Source organism: Falco punctatus (genome assembly GCF_963210335.1).
Source record: "Falco punctatus genome assembly, chromosome: 12".
NCBI lineage: Eukaryota > Metazoa > Chordata > Aves > Falconiformes > Falconidae > Falco > Falco punctatus.
The window spans coordinates 8,230,504-8,251,535 of NC_137592.1; the positions used below are offsets into that span (position 1 = coordinate 8,230,504).

A 21,032-nucleotide genomic window follows, 5' to 3' on the forward strand; every position below is an offset into this window, starting at 1 on the left:
AGGCAAGGCTATAAATTGCCTGTGAAGTCTCAATCCAAGAGAGCACTTGTATGTATTTATAATTTCAAGCTAATTGATTTTGAAAGTACTGTTCTGCTTACGTGCATTTAAGTGTCTGGCATGTTTGGGGGCTTACCAAGATCTCTCTCAAAGCTGTGATAGGTCTCTCTTGAGAAGGATCATTCCACTACTTTAGGAAGATTTCAGAGAGGGGAAGACAAAGAAGAAACAAATAAAAGTAATGCAAGTGATGTTTGAAAGACTAAATGATAGTAAACTGTCTTTTGTGGTCTCCTGCCTAAACTTCTCTTTTTAAAACTATGCAGGCTATCGAGTGTCTATGAAATACTGTCATATGAGAACGCTGCTGCTCTCAAAATAAGTTAGTACGGACATTTTAACATGGTAGTTTATATTTTGGCAAAACTGTGTTTCAGTAAGGAAACTTAGTGAAGCTAAATCTTGCTAAATGTAAAATAGTTATTCTACATTCCCAGAACAGTAACTTAAGACTGTGTGTAAACACAGTTTGGAAACTAACTTCAGTGAGAACCGTGATGCCCTGGCTCATGCTTTCTGTAAAATAATAATGCACACACCACTTGAACATGCTTTTGTGGTTGAACAGGGATGCCTAGGAAACTGATAAAAACAGTGGCTGCTCTTCTGAGATTTGTCCTCCGTAAAAAGATATAAGGCTTTTCACTCCATTTTTAATTCCATGCTCTTTTAAAATAATAATAAACAACTTTCTTAGCATCACAGTTACATTTAAGACACATTCCTGGGGCTTTTGTGGGACTTTTAGTCTGAAAAAAAGATATTTTCCTTTTTTTTAAGACCAAGCTAACTACTGTCCCTTAGGAGCAAGATCTTTGGGTTATAAGTGGTAGTTCCATGAAAGCATTAGCTTATTGTTCAGTGGTCAGAAAGCAAATCAAATACTAGAAATCATTAGGAAGTGAACAGAAGCCAACCACAGAACCTCAGTATGCTACTGCATAAAGCTGTGGTTTGCTGTCGTCTCAAGTACTCTGTGCAGTTCTGGTCAAAAACATTTAGCACAACTGGGAAGTGTCAGAGAAGGGCAACAAGGATCATCAAAGGCCTCAAACAGCTTTGGGTAAAAAGCTATTGAGCTAGCTGTCTTCAGCTGTCAGAAATGCCTATCAGAGCCCAAAGGAGGACATCACAGAAATCTTCAAAATTATGTGTGGCTTGGAAGAGTGGTCAGGGTTGGCTGTTCATTGTCTCTTCCACTACAATATTCTACAGGCCATCATATGAAGTTGGTAGAAGGTTTCCATCTAAATACAGGAGGCAGCTCTTCACACTGGAGGCTGGCAGACCCAAGAAACTCATTGCAAAGAAGTCTGCAGATCCTAAAACTTTACAGTCCATTGCATTCCAGGGGACACCGGTCACATACAGAGGACAGATCATTGACAGTTACTAGAAATACCAAAAAACTGTTTTCTGATTCAGGATATCATTATGCTGAAATTAGTTAGAAGCTTTGATGCTACTATATATACATGTTTGTCCTGCTTTCATTATTCCCCACTCATCAATACAAGACCACTGTCAGATGAAGTATTATGGGCAAAAGGGACCTTTTGTGTGGCACAGTGCATCTAATACTAGTTGTTTAGCATTATTTTCTGTAATTAGTTGTTTAGTATTAATTTATATTATTACTTATGTGCCTATGGCCATTACTGTGCAATCATTAATACCAGACCTGTGGACTAGCAAATCATTGTCCAAATTTGGCTTGAATCAGGAACGTGCACATACTCATATTTTCTGTAAAGCTGAGCAGTATTTACTATAGAGGTAGCATATAAGGAACTAATAAAGCAGTAACATGGATGTTTTCAGTATTTCTGAGGACACTAAGATCAAAAAGACATTAAGGGAAGACACTTGTAAGAGATCAACACAAAGAGCAACAAGAGAGATGCACATATGCTTGGGGCATGTCTTCTAAGAGCAGTAGCTTGGATGAATGTGGGAAAGTGGTTGTTTGCAGATGGTAGACAAAAGGCAAAAAATGCTGATATCATGGTCTCTTAGAGAGGAAAGACTTTTCAGTTCTGTGTGGTACATGGGATGGAAGTAGTCCCCAGAGGATCTTGGCAGCAAAAATGTAGGCATAAGTAAGACCCTTCAGAAAATCTCAGAGTAGCTGGATATGTAGAATGAGGATCCTCTTGGTCAGAGGGACAGGCTGGGAGGAATGATAGAGCTGTTCACCTAGAACGGTAAGAGTATTTTGAGCACATCTGAGAACACCAAGGGTAAACTTACCAAAGCCAGGGGAAAAGATGCTGCATAAACAATGTGAGATGTCAAGAGAGGATAGAGATCTGCACCTACCATATCTAACAAAACTGACCGTGGCTGTAATTTAAATTAAAACAGCTTTTGTCCAACAGCAGTCTCTCCTGCAGGTGAAGAAAAAGTAATTTTTTTTGTTTCTTTGGCTAGTTTATTATAAGCCAAGAAACCAATCAGGGCATCACAATGCAGGCAATTTCATTTTCCAGGGATAAATACTGGGTCTGTCAATAGTTCTTAAATATTAAAGGATTTATGTAACTGGAAACCAGCTATTAAAGTAACGGGAGCATTTGGAACTTTAGGGTATTTCATGTAAACTACTTCCAAAAATTCTCTATATTATGTTTTATTTATGTTTTGGTGGTATTTTATGTATTTTAATCTTCCTATCAGAAGTATTGTTTTTAGCTTAATGAAAATGCTGATTAATGGGTATCTAAATAAATTTGAAATAGTATGTATTCCTTCTATATAGTGAAAAGAATGACAACTTGAATGTGAAGTCCTTCTTTCACATGCAAATCAATTTATTTTAATGGATGGAGTGAGAGTTGGCTACTATTGGAGGCAAGCTCACGAGCCTTTTGTCTGAGCCCATCGTATCATTCTTATGTTTACAGTGAGCCTTTCCTAAGCAACGTAACCTAAAATTATTAAGGGAGAAACATGCAAATTATTATTTAACACTGTTTCCTGCTTGCTGATTGCAGGTGATAATAAAATCAGTAACTTTACACATTTTTTAAATAAAGCAGATTATCATGCTCTGAACACACTTCTAGGCTTAGCACCAGGGTGGTGGTGGGGCTGGTCACGTGAGCAGCTGGTAGTTCAAATGCTCTGTTTATCTAACTCACTATTATTCCTTATGGAGATTATATACGTGAGTAACAGGAGCAAATGTATCATTAGCACTGCTTAAGCAGCCCAGCAGGATTCCTGCCTTTTGAAATCCTTCTCCAGTGATTATGCCTTGGACCGAAAGACAAGACGGAGCCTGCACAGAAGGCTTGCAGGGGTGATTCATTGTGGAGGGCATGGTTAGGAGATCACCTTTGAGCGCCTGGCTTGCACTCAGCTGTAGGGCTTTTTGTTTGAAGACTTTTTAATACTTGATTGTGATCTGATTTCTAAAAAGCGGATCTGAAAACCTGTGCCAACATTAAAACTACAAAAGTAGCTCCATCTACTTCCTTCTATTAGGTTTTAAGGCCTAATATGAATTTCTAGCAGCATTTCAAGATGGTAAAAATAGTTATTCAGTCATTGGGTTTTTTATACCACTTCAATGCATTAATTAGGACCAGGGCTCATTTTAAACTCAGTTCTGTACAAGCACAGAAATAAATGGTCCATTTTCCAGTTAGGAGAAAAACATAAAGAACTAAACTTCCCATAATTTACAGTTTCCAAAGAGGAGCTTAAGGAGAAATAGAAACATGTTAATGAGAATTTGTGTGTGTGTGTGTGTATATATATCTGTATTTTGTCATCTTGGCTACTTTCTGATAAGGTATGGTATAAATTAGGAGACAGTTCACAAGAGGAATTTTCCTTCTTTGTCATCTCCTGCTAACATAATTCTCTTTTTTGCGCCTACCCTTGCATAAATAACTGGTCCAACTTATAATCAAAGAGTCAAGTTTGTTCCTGGTATTTCACCATTGCAAAAGTATGCCTTACAAAACATGATTAAGCTCTGGATAGTCCGTCTTCTGGCAGGTGGAATTGAAGGCATCAGGAGTACCTAAGGGTTGTGTAAACCTGTTCAAATGTCTCCAATATATGATGTTATTTATGTACATACAAATATTTAGATACTTAAGATACTGCCATCCAGGCTTTGTCATGAAGAGGCTGGACTTAAATTGTAACTTTTAGCTTGGGTTTTTATAAAGGAAAAAAAGGAAACAAAACAGGAAGATATAAATTAAATTATAAGTTTTGTTAAAATGAACCTTTTCTTTTCTGAGAATCAGTAAATTACACAGGTACATTATTATATCTATGGCACCTGCAGCATCTTTGTGGTATGAAAGCCCTGTTGACTAGTAAGAACATTAAGAAAGCTTGAGCACTTAATTTCTTTCAAATGCTTCCTCAAAACCCATTTCTTTTGGGGCTCTTTTATGCACATGCAGTGTTAAATGAGCAACTACATAACATTCCTGTGTCCTTCCCTCCCTCTGTCTTGCCAATATATATCATTCTACAAGTTTAGGCTTTGCTCTTGGAGTGGGCTCTGTATGGTAGTGGTACTATCGGCATCATCCACTCTTGTAGAATGGTGTAAATAAAACATTTTCTGCATCTCTGTTTCTTCATCCTTCTAATAAAACCTCACTCAATCTTGCTTTTTTAAAAGTATGTAGGTGTTTCAGTAATGTTATTTTTCATCTCTGACAAATATCTTACCAGAGTGAGTTTGTGACCTTAAGTTTCAAATGTGGCAGGAAGGTTTAGGTATTTTGTTCTGTTCCCCACCCTCCTAAGAATACCTCTGACAAACCATAATTTTCATACAGTAATGGTACTTACTCATCTTAGTAAGTCACATCAGTGATCCGTAGGGTTTCCAGTCACTGTCCTTATGTGGAAGTAGCTTTTATGGGGATCTGTTATTTTTCTTTCGTTGACTTGTTGCTTATATCAGCTTACTTCTCCAGCTTTTGTTTAACTTAAAGGTATTTTCCTGTCTTCTTTGGGTCTTAGAATTCCAAACAAGAAATTCTATTACATACTGTTGCCAGTGTTGGCCGTTTAACTAGTACATGTCATTAGCACATAAGAACCTGAAAGACTGTATTGGGCAGACTAACCAGTGGCATAAACCACCTTGTCCAAGCTGAAAGTGTCAAATCTAAATAATGAACTGTACAGATCATGGGAAGTGCATTTTCAGGCTTTATCTGTCTAGTAGAATGACAGTGACTTTCAACCCAAAAGCATGGTTAAGCCTATGAAAGCCTGCCAAAGCACAGTGTATTTCATGTTCCCTGTCCCCAGAGTGCAGTGGCAAGTTAATGGAGGGAACTGGGTCACCAGATTTTGAAAAGGAGGCCATTTGCTTTGAAAAGTGTGGAAATTTGTGGAGGTGGTTAACATCGCAAAAGTCCATTTTTTATAAGATCTTCAATTTTACTCTCCATAACACCTGTACAATCTCAGAACACAGTAACACCTGCTGTTCAGCAGGGAGAAATAACAAGATATTTTAAGGGCGATGATAACCTGACTTGAGGCTGCTAAGGTTGTATTCAATGAAGACCAGTGTAATTCCTGCCTTTCTTATGTAGCTTGAGATGTTGGCAGCCTGTGCCAGTGGAAGTTCCTTTGGATCAAATTTGCAGGTGTCTGGTAGTGCTGTTTTTACTTGTTGGGGTGGTTGCTGTAACCAGCTGAGAATGCTAGTAGATAACCTTCGTTCCAGCAGAGCATATTTGACCCCTTGTTTCCTCCATTGGTCCACTGGAGAGAAGTGATATAACTGGTGCAGTTTACATGGTGTCCAGCGACTGACCAATACTGGAGAAATCTTATGATATGGTTAAATAATTGCATAATTTATTCAATAAATTCCCCTTTTACTTTAAACCTGGGAAAATGCAAGCTGGTGTGCTTTATCAATGTATATTGCTGTCACAAACCTCCCACTGTCAGTACTGATGTGTATTGTATTGCTTCTACCACACCTCACCTACCACATACATTATTGCCATTATAATTAAAGTAATTCAAAAGAAGGACTTATTTTGCAAATAGTTGTCATTCAGGTTTTAGTTTTGCAAACCAAACCCTCATTGATTCCAATTTGTATTCCAGGATTTGTAGGCAATAACAATACACAATATCATCTGCATTCTCTGCTAGGATTAGTAAGTAATAAGTAGGAATCAGTCAATTTCAGAATGTCTCATTCTTCACCGTCACAAAATCAATAAAAATAGGTCAAAAATGGCTGTTCCTTTCTGGTTCATCTAATATATGCTTGACCAGAATAGTCTGTAGTGAGTCAGGCTTTTCTTGTTTGTAAAAACAGAAAACATATGATGTAACCCCAAAAAGCAATTTAACTCCACCCCGGTAGTGTTGGATTTATCCCTGGAAGAGTCAGCGACAATTCTGTCATGCCTTAAGATGCCTGTCTTGCAAAGCACATACTACTTGTTTCTCATGCTTGCACAAACCTCCTCCTAATTCAAGCTGTGACCATAGTGTGGTTGACTTCAAGCTTCCATTTCAGACTTCATCTTCTCTTTGTGTGCCAATAACCCTCAAGTGACAAAATAACATCTGCAGGGAAGACTAGGGCAGGTGATCATGCTGGAACCTCCAGTTGTCAATGAGTGCTGCAACCAGGTTGAAACCTAACTGGGCCCAAAATGCAAAAAATACAGAACTAACCATGGAAATACACCCTGGGACTTACTGGGCTTACAAGTTAAGATGTAGATTCTCACACACGTCTCTAGTGAGCAGCTCAACTATGAAACACTGTGTGGTTTTGTATGGCTAAAGGAGTTTGGCTACTAAGCAGTGGCTGTGTGCAAAGCCAGCACGTATCCTTGTATATCTTAGGATCTACAAATTCAAAAAGTAGAAATCCTCAAAAAACTTTATGCTGAGTCAGCTCACATCTAAAGGAGGTTCTGCAGAGCCAAATTTTCCGCGTCATGTTACCTAACTTATTAGAGCACAAAGCCAGAGACAACCCAGCTCAATGTACACCCAATGTGATACTAGTGCAGAGGTGCTCTTGAAGCTCTGCCAGAGTTGGCTCAGGTCTAGCAGAGCCCAGGCAGGCTCTGTGCAAAATCATGGCGCCACTGTTCTTTGTTGTCCATGTAATACAGGTTTTTCCAGAAGCCACGTGATCCTTGCTCCTTATCTCCCTGGGTATGGGAGAGTTACCTGCCTGCATGATATTTTTCACATTCTGTTTCCAAGTGAATGCCAGTCTTACTTTGGATATTTAACAAGAAAAAATAACAAAAACACTACCTCACTGTAACAAGCTGAGTTAGTGCTGTTGCTGAAACTGTAGTGCTGCCATTCTTATTTGGTTGGTGTTTTTTTATGAGCTTTCCTCTATGGTGAAGGTAAGATTATCTTTGTGACTCACCATTCTTGTCAAGACACTCTAGCCAAACTTCTGCTTTCCTCCATTCTTCTGCCCGTGGTCCATCACAGTGAACACAGATTTCTTATTTCCATCAGTTGTAATTCACTTTCCTTATATTATCGTGATATCAATTTAGGCAGCGCAAGTGAGGTGAGATATTCACTTCCCTAATTTTTTCTTCTGTTCCCTGCTTACAGCCTTATTCATAGGGGAAATGCTCTGTCAGAATCCACAGGCCACTTTCTTTTTTTCCCTACAGATCGTCCTGTAAGAGTTCCTTCTGCCTTGGTACCTGCAATGCACAGCCAGGCAATCAAAGACTAGAGAGCTGGCAAGTTGAGATGATTCATTACTGTTCAAAGTTACTTGTTATCTGAATCTCTTAACACCACTCTTTCATTTGTTGCCTTTTTTATTTTGTCACCCTTCATTGTGAGTTGGGTGGGAAAGATACAGTTTTTGTTGGATAGCGGGAACACCTCATTTGTTTGGAGTCTGCAGGCACTAATATTGGATCAGTAACATGTGATAAAGAAGGCTCTCCAGTGTTGCCTTATCATTTATGTTTGACTGTTGAGAGGGAGGAAAAAGGAGAATTATCATCACTTATGGAGAGTGGTGTGGCTTTCACCTTCTAAAACAGAAAAAGATGAAGAACACTTTTGGTTTTCTGTCCATACAAAATCATAATTAAGGATTTTATACACATACCTAGGCACTCAAGAAAAAAATGGAAGAATTTTGTTGTCATTGGTTTTTATTTTCACATCCAGAGAGAACTCAAAGAATGCCCAAGATTGTTTGTCCCACATTTCCTATGAAAAGGAGGTGTTGCAGGGGGAGGAAATGGCAAAAAATTACTCTTCAGAATAAACTATGTCAAAGTTGTTGTTATGGGAAAAGGAAAGTTCTTCCCAAAGCAACTGTTTTGCTGCCTTAACAGCACTTGTATTTGTTAGCATTAGTTATAGTTGGTTTGCATCCTTGCTTTTTCTTGCTTTATCCCACATGCAGAAGATATAAATGGAAAACCTTCATTAGAACTTAACGTCATATAGCTTAATGACACATTTCTGGCCTGTTCCTTTTGTATGTTTTATGTCCTTAGAATAAATAACTTCCACAGTTTAATGAGATTTAAGATTCCCTGTGCTTATTTCTGCAGGCACCCTAGACAAACATATAGAACTAGAGAAACTTGTGGCCAATTTCCTTGGTGTGGAAGATGCTATGGTGTTTGGTATGGGCTTTGCAACTAACTCGATGAATATTCCAGCCCTTGTTGGAAAGGTGAGTACTTCCTTAAGGAATATACAGAACAATCATTTGTTAACTGTTTTAAGAACTCTTCCAGTATTCTGGGCATGTGTTAAGTGCGAAGGCTTGATTAAGGAACAAAGCTAGATACCAGGAATGCATGAGTCATAAGGCTGATGATGTTATGACCTTCACTATATGCTCCTTCATCATTTTTTCTAGCTCTGGGTGTTGCTTTCACACATACCTAACGTCTGTTTAAGGATCAGCAATGTGGTTGTTTAGCTTCTCTTAACAAAGTTGCTTCTCCTTAAAAAGCAAGCAAATGTTGCATCCCATGTCTCAGGTGTTGTGGGATGAAGTATTCAGGCTACTTGCAGAGATATTGTCCAGTTGCCTGTGATGAAAGGTGATGATTAAAATATTTTTTTACAACACTTTCAGAATAAAGAAAGCACAGTGTTTAGCATTCCTGATGAACAGATCTCCAGCCAGCCCTGCAAAGAAAGCAGGCAGCAAATGCAAGTCTAAAGTTGTGACCGTGTGACCAAAAGTTGGGGTTTTATTTAGTGTTGAAGGGACTTCATCTCCAATTTGAGGTACCTAACACAAAGGCCTAAAAATTCGTCATCCTGTCAGTCACAGCTCCTGACATAACAAGCAGATAAACTGTGCCGTTAGCTGGGAAAGTGCGTAGCTCCTCTTTAGTGCATGCAAGTGTGAAACAGAAGTGTGTCATGCAAGTGGGAGACAGTATTTTCTTCTTGATGGAAACAGAAAGAGCTCACTGTGTGGTGTGTAATTAAGATTTCTTCTGAAGTACCGGCATAGGGGTGCAGCTACTTCTTTACTCACTATTGAGGATGAATCCAGCTTTTGCAAGAAATTTCTAAAATACTACATGTGTACAAGGGTTGGGCAGGGACAATTGCTTCAGCTGCCCAGAACATGAACTTCAGTCTGCAATGGTGCTGGAGAAGTTGTCCAACAATTTCATAAGGAATAGATACAGAGAATTAATAAAGATAAATTTATGAAATTGCAGACATACATAACAGCATAAAATGCTTGTCCCTTGCTTACCTATAAAATAATTTCCCCCCACTTAGCTGGCCTTATGTGGAGACTTAGGCCTCTGTCAGAGGTGGGATATTTAGGTATAAGTGGCACAGATAAAGATATTACTATATACATTGTAACTATAACAATTTAGTATATATTATATATATATTAAAGATATTATATAATTGCCCTATGTTGAGGAGATTAATTTATTCCTAAATTTTCCTCTATAATTAAGCCTAGCAGCTACATTTCCTTGTCAAGATGCACATACTCTTGCAGTATGTTAGTTCTGCATACCAGATTTTAGGCAGGTATGTGTATCTCTCACAGGTATAATCTGTGTTTCCAAAATAAAAAATTACTTAATGTTGTGTCGCCCTTTGAGTAATGAAACCACAGCCAAGATGTGTAATTGTGTAATAGAAAGCAGAGCTAAATTAGGGTTCCAGTGTGAATTTCTACCATGAAACCTGGCTCCTGTTAATATAATATACAAATTTATTTATTCTGCACTTCTATTTTAGTTTCCAAAAGCAAAATTAATTTTCAACAGAGTTAATTGATGAAAAATATACTACAGGTGAACTGTATATGCATTTACGAGAGAACAACTCTGTCTGGTGCCTAGACCCCACCTCACATTTTAATAGAGGTGGGATTTATGAGACACTGATCTGTTCTGATCTTGTTTCTGCAACCCAAAGTGCTGATGTCATTCCAGCCTCCTTCCACTATTGTCATGCGGTCTTTATAAATGGGGTGGTGACTGCATTTTCCCTGCAACACAAATAGACTGTAGAAAGATGGTAGAGGAAGCAACATCACTTGGTTTTACTTTAAAGCAGTCAATCTTTACTAGGGTTATTCACTACTTTCCAGTTACAGGAAATATTTGGCTCTTTTGCACCACCTGGGAATGTCTGAGAATCTGATACACCACTTTCTGCCTGCCTTTGCAGTGAGTCCTTGGCACCTTCAGAAAAGTGGCAGAAAATCCAGTTCATGCGTAATACCTACAGCTTCATTGGTGCAATGCTATATCATAGACACACATGTATGCTGGCACACACATGCACATGTCAACAGCCTCCCAACTCATGCAGATGCTTATTGTACTCCTTCTCCACAGGGCTGCCTCATTTTAAGTGATGAGTTGAACCACACTTCTCTCGTTCTTGGTGCGAGGCTTTCAGGTGCTACTATTAGAATCTTCAAGCATAATAGTGAGTATTGAAGTTGGAAATATTTAGAGACAGAGTTGTTCACACCTCAAAGGCAAGAATGCTTCCTTTCAATGCTTGCTTTGCTGTCAATTCCCAGATAATACTTTTGTCCAGATAGAAGGATTAACTATTAAACATTATGAGTGATTTTTGTTGGGGAAAAATTAATAGTGTAATACTGTAATTGCTATTGCACATGATTTGGGTCATCAGGTTGGATCTTAATTTCCAAATCCAGAGTCTTAATTTCATTGCTGTCTTTTTGACAGGCTGAATGACTGTGTGCTGTGATAAAGTTTTTATTGTTATTGTCACTATAGCCAAAATAGTACAAACATACTTATGGAAACATACTCCGTATTTCCTGCCTGTTTCTAGCAGGTTCAATGCAACCAGAGTTACATTAATGTGGCATTACTTTAAAACAGTTACCTCAAATTCCTAGGGGACTATACCAAAGATGCAGATCGTTATATCAAAAGCATCATCCCCAGTATTTTTTGAAGTATAATTTTAGTGTAGAAATCACACATTAACTTTGCAATCATATAACTATCTTCTAAAATACTTCTAAAATGCTTTTTAGCTTCTCTTTAGCTAATGCTGCTGTGGTTACTGTCAGAGACATTGTGACTGGCTTTGATGACAAGAGCTTGTTCTTTTCCCTTATTCCCCATTGCAGTTCCCTTTTCCATCCCCATTGCTGCCACCAGGCAGTGATTGCCACACAAGTTATGAAGCTAGAGAAATGGTAAGGAATGAGAAAAGAGGTCTGATCACTTCTGTTAATAGCTAATACAGTCCCTTCTCTTTATTAAGTGTTCTGTTCAGCCCTGAGGTGAGCAAAAATGATTTATGCATATGCTGTAAAAGGCCCAAGGATCTGTTGGAATGAAAAGCACACTATAATTATAATATAAGGTGTTGTTATAATTAATATCTATTCATAATTTGGGCAAGAAGCAATTTCTGAAGATCATAGAAGAATTAAAGTTCATCTGAACCTGAATGTTTTTACAGAAGTAATTATTCATAGATTAGACTGTAGTGTAGCCCAGTTTGATTCACTTCCGCAAATCTGGATATGCTTATCATGGTTGCTACACCAGGCTTTTCTCAACTCTTCCTTAGTTTGTTCAGTGCCTTATCCCATTCAAACTTAGGTTTGCATCACATCTTGCAGGATGACCTCTCGCTACCCAAATTCAAGTGTTCTCAGCTTCTCCACCCATCTACGCTGTGTGCAGCCCAGCTGGCTTGTGTTGCTTCCCATAGCATTTCAAACATTCCACTTTGAGGAGTGTATTAGTCTCAACTGCTAGGGAAGCAGTGAAGACATCACTGGGAGCTGTCATTCTCTCTCTAAGGAAATCAGTCTCTAACCACCTCCCAATATTTCATTCTGCTCCCAAGCACCTGATACCTAACCAGCCTCTGCTTGCACTCATGATAAATTAAAGCTGATGTTCTTCCAAATAATGTGTGAACCTAAAAATAATAGTGGCCTGTCCCAAAAGCACTAAAGCAGCACCTGAAAACTTAGACAGTCCCTTCAAGGGCTTTAGCAAACATCAGTAGAAGCCTATTCAGATTGCTTTGAAAAACTCATTGCCTTCTAGATTAGAGATCTGATTTGCCAAAGTCAGTCTTGTATACTGTTTCTGAGACATCATCCTAACTTATTTTCAAAATGAAACTGGGAGCTTATGCAAGTGCTGTTTGGAATCTAAATGCCAGCTTTTGTCATCACAATCTTATAAAATTACAAAAAGGCCTTGAGTTTTAACCTAAGTTGCATTTAGAGAGCATTTCATGTGAAGAAACTTCACATGTTCATGTTCTCTCTCTTAGCCTACTGTCTCTCAGTACCTTTGTTCCATGTTTAGAAAGTTATTTCTTTTAAATATTTCCTTCATCATACCTGTAAGTTACACATCACCAACAGCTTTTAAAATCACATGTGCCGAAATGTATGGATATGCTTTTTGCTTTGGAGAAAATAGGATGTGTATGGGGAGGGGACAGCAGTGAAAAGCATAATCCAGCAGAACTGCCTTTGTAACTTGCATACTTTCACCCAAAATGAATTAGACAGCCTTGTTCTATATGGATTTGCCAGGGAGATGTGTGATAAAGACAGTACAGCAAATTAATTAAGGGCACATAACCAAAACTTCCACTTGTGTTGGGAAGGTTCTTTTCAGCAAGGCAGGTGCTTGTTTGTTTTGTTAGATCAGAGCTGTGTGGCTTATGCTTCCAGATTATCTTTCTTGCTAATATGTGGATATATAACATATATACAGACATGCACACTCTTGCCTGAATTGTCAGAGTATGTTTGTGCTGTTATTGTCATGCTTATGAACAGGGGAATTAAGCCATTATCCATGTCATACTGCTTGATGTAAAAGAAAGATTCCTTATGCTGTATTGGCCCTGTGGATGAACAGAAAACTTTGCACCTTGAGTTACCACTTGAAGATCTTTAAAGATCGTTAATTTCAGCATCAGGTAGTAATGTGTTTCATCTTACTTTTGAAAATCCTCTGTATTCTAGTCAAAAAAGGCAATACCCTCCACCTCTTCTTTCCAAGGTCAGGGGATTGATGTATGTCATTTCATAGAAGGAAATCAATGACCCTTTAAAGATCCTGGCCCTGGGCACCAATCAGATTAGGGCTTAATGTGCATTTCATTCTTACTTGTATGTACAAAGCCAAGTTGTGTGCTGGCGTGAGTTGGCCTATCTCCTTTGGAGCTCTGCCAACTTACACACATATACTGTTTGACCAAGTATTGCCCTATAGTAAAGAAAATGGAAGAGATGCCAGGCGGCATCACCACTAGTGCCTGAGACAGGCTTTTTGTGCAGGAGAATCAAAATAAATTCAAATCAGGCAGTAGATTTCAAAGTTAGCTTCTTGCTATTACAATGCAGCTTGAGAAAGCAGACTTTTTTCCATGTTCCTTGTTGCTTACATCAGCCTCTTTTAAAATGCTGTGTTAAATGCCCTGTTAAAACTGCCTAGAACATATTTACTTCAGCTCCAACTTCCTTGGTTGCACATGTGTAGAAGAAACACTGGGAGACAGGTGAGGTGTGAATGTTTGCAGTTACTATAAATGGCTATCAAAATGAGGAGGAATAACCAAGTAACAATTTAGTGAAGTAGTGATATATTTTCTCAACCAGCTACTTCCGGAATGTTATACTAAAAACATACACAGGTGTGTGCTAGTAACCTCTCTTTCTAACAAGCTTGGCATTGTAAATCTCTCCCCGCTCCCTTTTTCCCACCTGTTATGGAAAAAGTATTTTTACAAGAAAAAAATGCAGGAAACTTTGTCCTATGAGAAAAATATTTCACAGAAAACAAATTAAACCCAGATATTTAAAACTTGCTACTGAAGCACATTCATCTTTCAAAGGCTATGCTGTAGCTAATTTTGTAGAACTCATTTCATTTCAAAGCATATAATCTGTAATACTGGATCTATTTCTCATTGCTCAAAAGCAAATTATTATTTTTATTTCATTAGTAAGCTAACAAGTAATCTCTGCTTATTACCTTAATTATGTATAATACTTATTCTTACAAAAGTTAACAAAATTCTAATTCAATAAGTGGGTAGCTGTTCTAGGCATTACAGTTTTCACAAAATCTGAACAGTTTTTCTAGAAGAGACAAAATTATTAGCCCTCTATGCTTCTCCTAAGTAAAATAAAAGGCATCTGGGTGTTTCTCTTTTTTAACAAAAATATTGCACAGGTGTATGAGAAAGTCTTCAAGCCTTAAGGTGAGTAACAGAACAAAAATGTGCTGTGGACCTATAAGTCCATTTTTATTTGAACATAGGAATGTGCCCTACATCCTGCCTGCCAGTGAACAATTCATTCCTTGTGATCAGATAGGAATTTACAGGTCTGGGCTGAGAGAATGCACAGGCACACACCTACAGATGATCTATGTGAGAGAAATTTAGGAGAATATTTCAGCCCTATAACTAAAAACTACTGAACAGGGAATTCCCTTCCTGTGGGCTTTCATTTCCTAGTCTCCCCCCTGCCAAGGTCACACCAGTATGCCACAGGGTATTTGGCCTGTATTGGACTTTTTCTGTTTCAGGTAATTGTGAGTTTTTGTGGATGTTAGCAGCAAAGCTCAGCTCCCTGGAGCCCCTGCTCTGAGGAATGGGTGGAGGGGGATTTTTAATTGGTGGGGTTTCATTTTATTTTAAGACCTGAGCAGTCCTAAATTTATGTAGTAGTGATTTTAGGGCTAGAATTGTTCTGACCTGCACCCATAAAGCATCTGCCTTTTGTCTCCCTTGCTGTAGTGTGGGCACCATTCAAGTCGCCATTTCCCAGGCAGTGTTTCATTTAGGACACTAGAAAAAGGCTGCATTTCTACACTTGCACCGTCCAACAACTAGTATGCAGTGGGAGGAAGGTGGGAGGCTCTTTGGCAGTAGTAGCCCGGTCTTGGTTAGTTTTATGTCAGAAGGCGTCTGATATTACCCTCACCAGGCCTGGACTCCAGGGAGCCTCTCCCACCCTCCCCAAGGGACTGGAATGGGTGTCCCTTAGCTATATGGGTGCTACACTTTTGGATTTTTTTATTTCCTGGTCCCAGGAGATACTAACTTATCAACTGTTCTTTTTCTATTTCTAAGACAATCTTTCATTAATGTCATATATTTTAAAGCTCTTTTTCAGAACCTCTAATCTTGATCTTGGTTAAATATTAGCCAAAATCCTTTGACCTGTCCAATAAAACTTAAAAAAGTAAAACCAAATAGCTAGCCATTAATCGGTTTGTGATTTTATCAAGGATTTTGTGTCACAGCAATTACAGGTTTTATACTGGTATCAGGTGCAGCAGTTCTGGGTCTTGTACTGGTGTCAGGTGAAAGAATGTCTTTGTTCATTCAGTGGACAGATGAGTGTGCCACTGACTAACTACACCCAAGTGAATTCTGTTCCTATCAGCCTGTATAAGAAGGTGCTGTACAAGGCTTAGGATTTGTTTATTCTTTCTAATTCTACTATATTTCTCCCATATAACATCAAGCAAATCAATTGCAGTCACATTTTCAGGTTTAGATTTGCAATTGTGTGAGCAGTGTGTGGGAATGTCCTGACTACACACAGAAATCAGGCCATGTGGAAAAAAAAATCATCTAATTCTCTTCATTGCAAGGACACTTCAACATGGAATCAGAACAAATGCTACCAGGAAGGCGGGCAATTGCAAGGCACAACCAAGCACCTTGGTTAGGTGAAAACCTGGCCTCTAATCTGGCGCTTGAATCTACATCTGAAATGGGAATCACAGCAGTACATTCCTAGCTCCTCCTTACGCACCTTTCCAGTGTGTCGTGGAAGTAGTACGGGTTTTTTTAAGTACTCACAAATCAGGTGGTTGATGACAGAAGTGTGTCATGCAGGTGTGAGCTGTTCAGGTTTCCATACAAAATATAGTTTCCTGCTTGGACAACAGTTGTGAATTTATGTTAATCCAACTCTGACATTTCTGAGTCTGCTCACTCAGATTAATGTTTTGGAGTTCAGATATGTGTGCCACGAGGACGCCTTAAAGAGAAAACACAGCAACACAGGAGGAAAACACAGGAGGAGTTGTAATTAACAGTGAAAGAACTTTTAGGCAGCAGAATGTCCTCATCTTTCAGTGCAAATATATTATCTAGCAAAAAAGAAGGAAAGGAGAGAAAAAATAAGTGGAAAACTATAAGTGCATGCCTTTAAGTGAACAAGCAAATAAAACAGGGGGGAAACAAAAGAGATAAATAAGCAGGTAAAAACTAGTGAAAAACCTTGTCAGTCAAAAAAAACCCAAAGAGCTTGCAGTGGCTTGGTACAAAACAGTTTCTTAATATTTATTTTTTTCCCCAAAGGTGTATGTGGTCCTTGAACTTCAGAAGGGAGGGCAGTGTTAAGCTACTACAGAGCAGGATGAGAGGCACATTACCCACTTAGGTTTTGTCCTCCTTCAAGCCTCTGGCCACTCTCAGAGACAAGATTACTGCACCAGATAGGTGGACCACAGCCTAATCCAGTTTGGCTTGTATTTCCCTGTGACACATACAGACGCTGCCACAGAGAGGAGACTGGTATATCCTGCTCCTAGTATGCTGTGTCTGCATTTGCCCTCTCTGATTTGAGAAAGCCATGTCTGATTGCCCAGTGTGAATAGGAAGCTTTCCTGAGCCAGTGCCCTTTACTTTCCCAGAGATATATATTCACTGAGGGGCAGGGAGGGGAGTCTCAGACTGTTACTGTGGCTGCAGTAATCACCACTCCCACCACCCTATTCCAAACAAAGATATTCAAAGCTGTGATTTCAGGGAAATGGACCTAAAAATGTTTTTGCTGTTCAGCGCTGTGCCAGCACTCAGGGACTTTTCAAAGGCCAATTTTCACTAGAACGAAAACCACCTTCTACTGTCATATAGCTACTGTTTACATCAACAAAACCCTTGTGGTGGTTTCCCTTCGTTGCTTTAGGGATCAAGAGGGGACAGCATTGGAACTAACCACTGAAGTCACTCGCGAAAGGACAGTGACCAGGAAAAGGTACCAGCAGGGGGAAAGCAAGAGAGGAGGAGGCAGATGCTGCAGCAGATGCACTGTAGCAGGGGAGAGGTGGTTGCATGGGAGGCTGAGAAGGGCCAGGTAGCCACAGAGTCTGCATAAGAGGAGAAACTGAAAACGACAGTGGCAAACACAAGGCAAAGGAAAGAAGAATGTGATAAGGGTAGTAGTAGCCTGTTATTTTAATTAAAAAGGCTTTAGCTCACATCACACAGGAGATTTCCAGTCCATGCAGAGGAATGGTGATGACATCGCCAGCATTGCAGTGTAAGGATGAGGGGTGGAGACGCTGTGTCTCCCTGCGAGGAGGCAGTAAGTGTGCCTGGGAGAGGGCAGGTGCCCCTCCAGGAGTCTGGAGTCCCACCTGCACTGGAGGCAACATGACACACGGCTGCCTGCCCAGGTCCAGGCTTGCTTACACCCACTGGCAGTTTGTGTTGTTGGTATTTCTGTTGAAGTAATTTTGAAGGATCCCAAACAAGGATTATGCAAGTCTGTATTAAATTCTAAAAACCCTAAGAGATTCCTTGTCCCTGCTTAGGAAACTTTACCTTCCACATCTAGACAATATGCCACAGGGAGAAGGTGGGAAGTAAGGCAAGGATACATTTGGTTGTGCTTTGACTAATTAATCAAGTGAAATTCTTACCACCTCCTGGGCTGGTGCACAGTTGTTAGCCATTACCGCTGAAAAGCCTGGGCTTGTGATGGTCAAACAAGAAGGACAGTTATTTTCCCCATAACTGGTTATTCAAGATGGACTTGTGCAACTCATCATCTCAGTGTTCCAGTGTTTCACAGTGTAACTCTATTTAATGGGAAAATAATTTGATATCTGAAAGTCACTTGGAGTTGCACTGTTGTTTTTCCTGAGGTTCAGTATATCCCACTTTCTGGAAAGTCTGAGCACGAGCACAGAGAGAGCACTGCATCTTCACTTGGAATAACAGAAACAGCCTTTTGGGGGGAAGATTAAAGGTAACAAATTTTCTCTTCCTCCCAGTTTCCCCTTTCCAGATAAGGCACTACAAGCATAGAGTAAAAAGGTCAGTAAAATTCATTTGCACCTAAACAAATCATGCATTGACAGTTACAGGCCTAAGAAATGGTCACACGTACATTTTTCAGAATGAGACGGCAAAATCAAAGTGAGATAACCCTGATCCTGCAAACAAACAAGTCCTTAGCCTGTACTCCAGCAGGGCTGTGTCACGTGTAAAGTCAGGCAAGCTCGTCCCTCAGAGCAGTTCTTCCCTATCTGTGGTCTCATGTCCCACACTAGTTTGGACAGGGGAGCTCCTCACATCCATGGATTTTTTCAGCAGCTCTATTAAACAGTTGTATACATTTCACTTCTCTCTATCCTATCCTCTTTCTCTGTTTCATGTGGAAGTACGTTGAAACACCCGAATCTTCAAAGCTATGCTTTTAGTTCAGAGGGCTGGGCGAACCGACTTTCTTGAAGGCTGGATATGATCTGGACTGACGTGTAGACAGAGGGTTTCAAAGGTCCCAAAAGAATGTGGATGACAATGACATCGGTAGAGAAAAAAATCAGTGGAAAAAAGGGGGACACAAAAATTTTGCTTTTGAGTGTCTGAGTGAGCTTTCTGTCATCCTGGACTGTCCTTTACTGCTCAGAACTCAGAAGGATTTCTGAACGTTATCTACTCAAAACAAAAGAGAAGGTGAGCAGCTCTTTTCCATGAAATATGTACATGCTGTAAATGGTCAGCTGGCTAATGAATTCCCCTTTTAAAGCACCGAGGAACTTTTATTTCTTTGATTGCCATCTAGTGGAAACTGTGCTGTCTGCATTGCATTATTCATAATGCATTTCCGTCTCGGAGTTCCTTGAGCTGTGCAAATGATTGCACCATTGAAATAAGGGGCAACTTATCGTGCATGTTTTGTGCTTTGGAAATTATAGCAAGGTCTTGTTAGGTCAAGAGATTACACATTAAGGTGCAGAGTGGCAGAGGTGTTTCTGAGAAATTTATCTTTTACCGACATCAGTAAAAGGTACGAGCAAGAGGTGAGGTATCAGGATGGAAGGGTTCAGGTCATAACCCAGCCATCCCTCAGGTCATGGGTTATTCGTGATGGACATTCATATGCAAATGGATGGGTTCCAGTCAGGCAGAAACCAAACTATACATCAGTATAAATATATTTAAGGTGTATTTTCTTCACTTGGACAATTGGATTTTACAGATTAGCTTTGTACTATTTTCAAAGGTTCTAATAACTACATTAAAATGTGTTGCTGAAACAGTGTGGTTATATTGTGAAAAAATGCCACTGATTTTCCCAGCCCACAGTTTGAGTTAATCTGTAGGGTTCCTTGGGGCATTACAAGTCTCTGTAAGATGTTCTTTGAAACATTTTGAAATGTCAATCTAGATTCCTGAAAAGTACCAGAATAATTCAATTTGGAGCGTTCACTCACGTAGAAACCCAGAATGCTGGTTAGATTTCAGCTCTGCCCTGAGAGTCACTTTAGTCTGACCCTTGTTCCTGTGATGTTTTTTCTTGCTTCTTCTATTCTTCCATGTTTTTCAAAACTTTGGTGACTTTCCTTCTAGAATTTTGTTAGGTTACCCACACTCAGCCCTTGAGAAAGAAGCTAAATTTCTAACATTGTTCCAGGCCTCCTTATATTAAAGTCCCACCAGTGCCAAGCATTTTGGTGCCAAATCAGTGCATCTATGCCATGTGCTTGTATCCAGTTGTCTCTCCCTCTCTCATCAGCAATCTTTCACTCATTTTCCTTCTTGAGGACAAGATTTCTCTTGCTGCCATCCTGACATGATTCACGCAGCTTGATCTAAGCCTTTGCTGAAGGAATGGATGTTATTCATGAGCCCATGGTGATGTTGGAAAGCAACCAAAAACTTATTATCCGGAAACACTGAGACATTATGAATGTCAGCAACGCATACAGAGAACTGCTGGCACTTAGCCTCAGTACTTAAGCAAAGCACTTCCCTTTTGTCTTTAAATAAAAATTTACATTTAGAATTTCTAAAAGTTTACCAGATAAGGTGCATAACTGGAGGGGTTTTGTAAGTCATCTTGTCGCTAGATTGCAGGCAGGCAAATTAAATTAATCATTGGGTCTTGCCTACTAATAAAATGAGTTTGTCTTCAGGACACATTTTTTTTAATGTTCTCTTTTCTGTATAGGAAAAATAGTGTCAGGAGAAAATTGAAAGTTCTTTAGAAAAATCATTGTTAATGTTTTTTATTCTTCCTTTTTCTTATTTTTAACTAAAGATATGCAGAGCCTTGAGAAGTTGCTGAGAGATGCAATAATATATGGGCAGCCTCGAAGCCGCAGAGCATGGAGGAAAATTATCATCCTTGTGGAGGGCATTTACAGGTATGTTTGTGTTCTAGAAACGTGAGT

General features: G+C 39.3%; 1 protein-coding gene across 1 annotated transcript in view; it reads left to right on the top strand.

The window, feature by feature from the left end:
- The window catches only part of SPTLC3 (serine palmitoyltransferase long chain base subunit 3), an 89,494-nt gene that overhangs the window by 42,261 nt on the left and 26,201 nt on the right, over positions 1 to 21,032 (top strand). Inside the window, exons 5-7 of the mRNA XM_080408511.1 lie at positions 8,631 to 8,755; positions 10,917 to 11,010; positions 20,900 to 21,005. Coding sequence (XP_080264637.1) covers positions 8,631 to 8,755; positions 10,917 to 11,010; positions 20,900 to 21,005 — 325 coding nt within the window. The remainder of the gene's footprint in view (positions 1 to 8,630; positions 8,756 to 10,916; positions 11,011 to 20,899; positions 21,006 to 21,032) is intronic.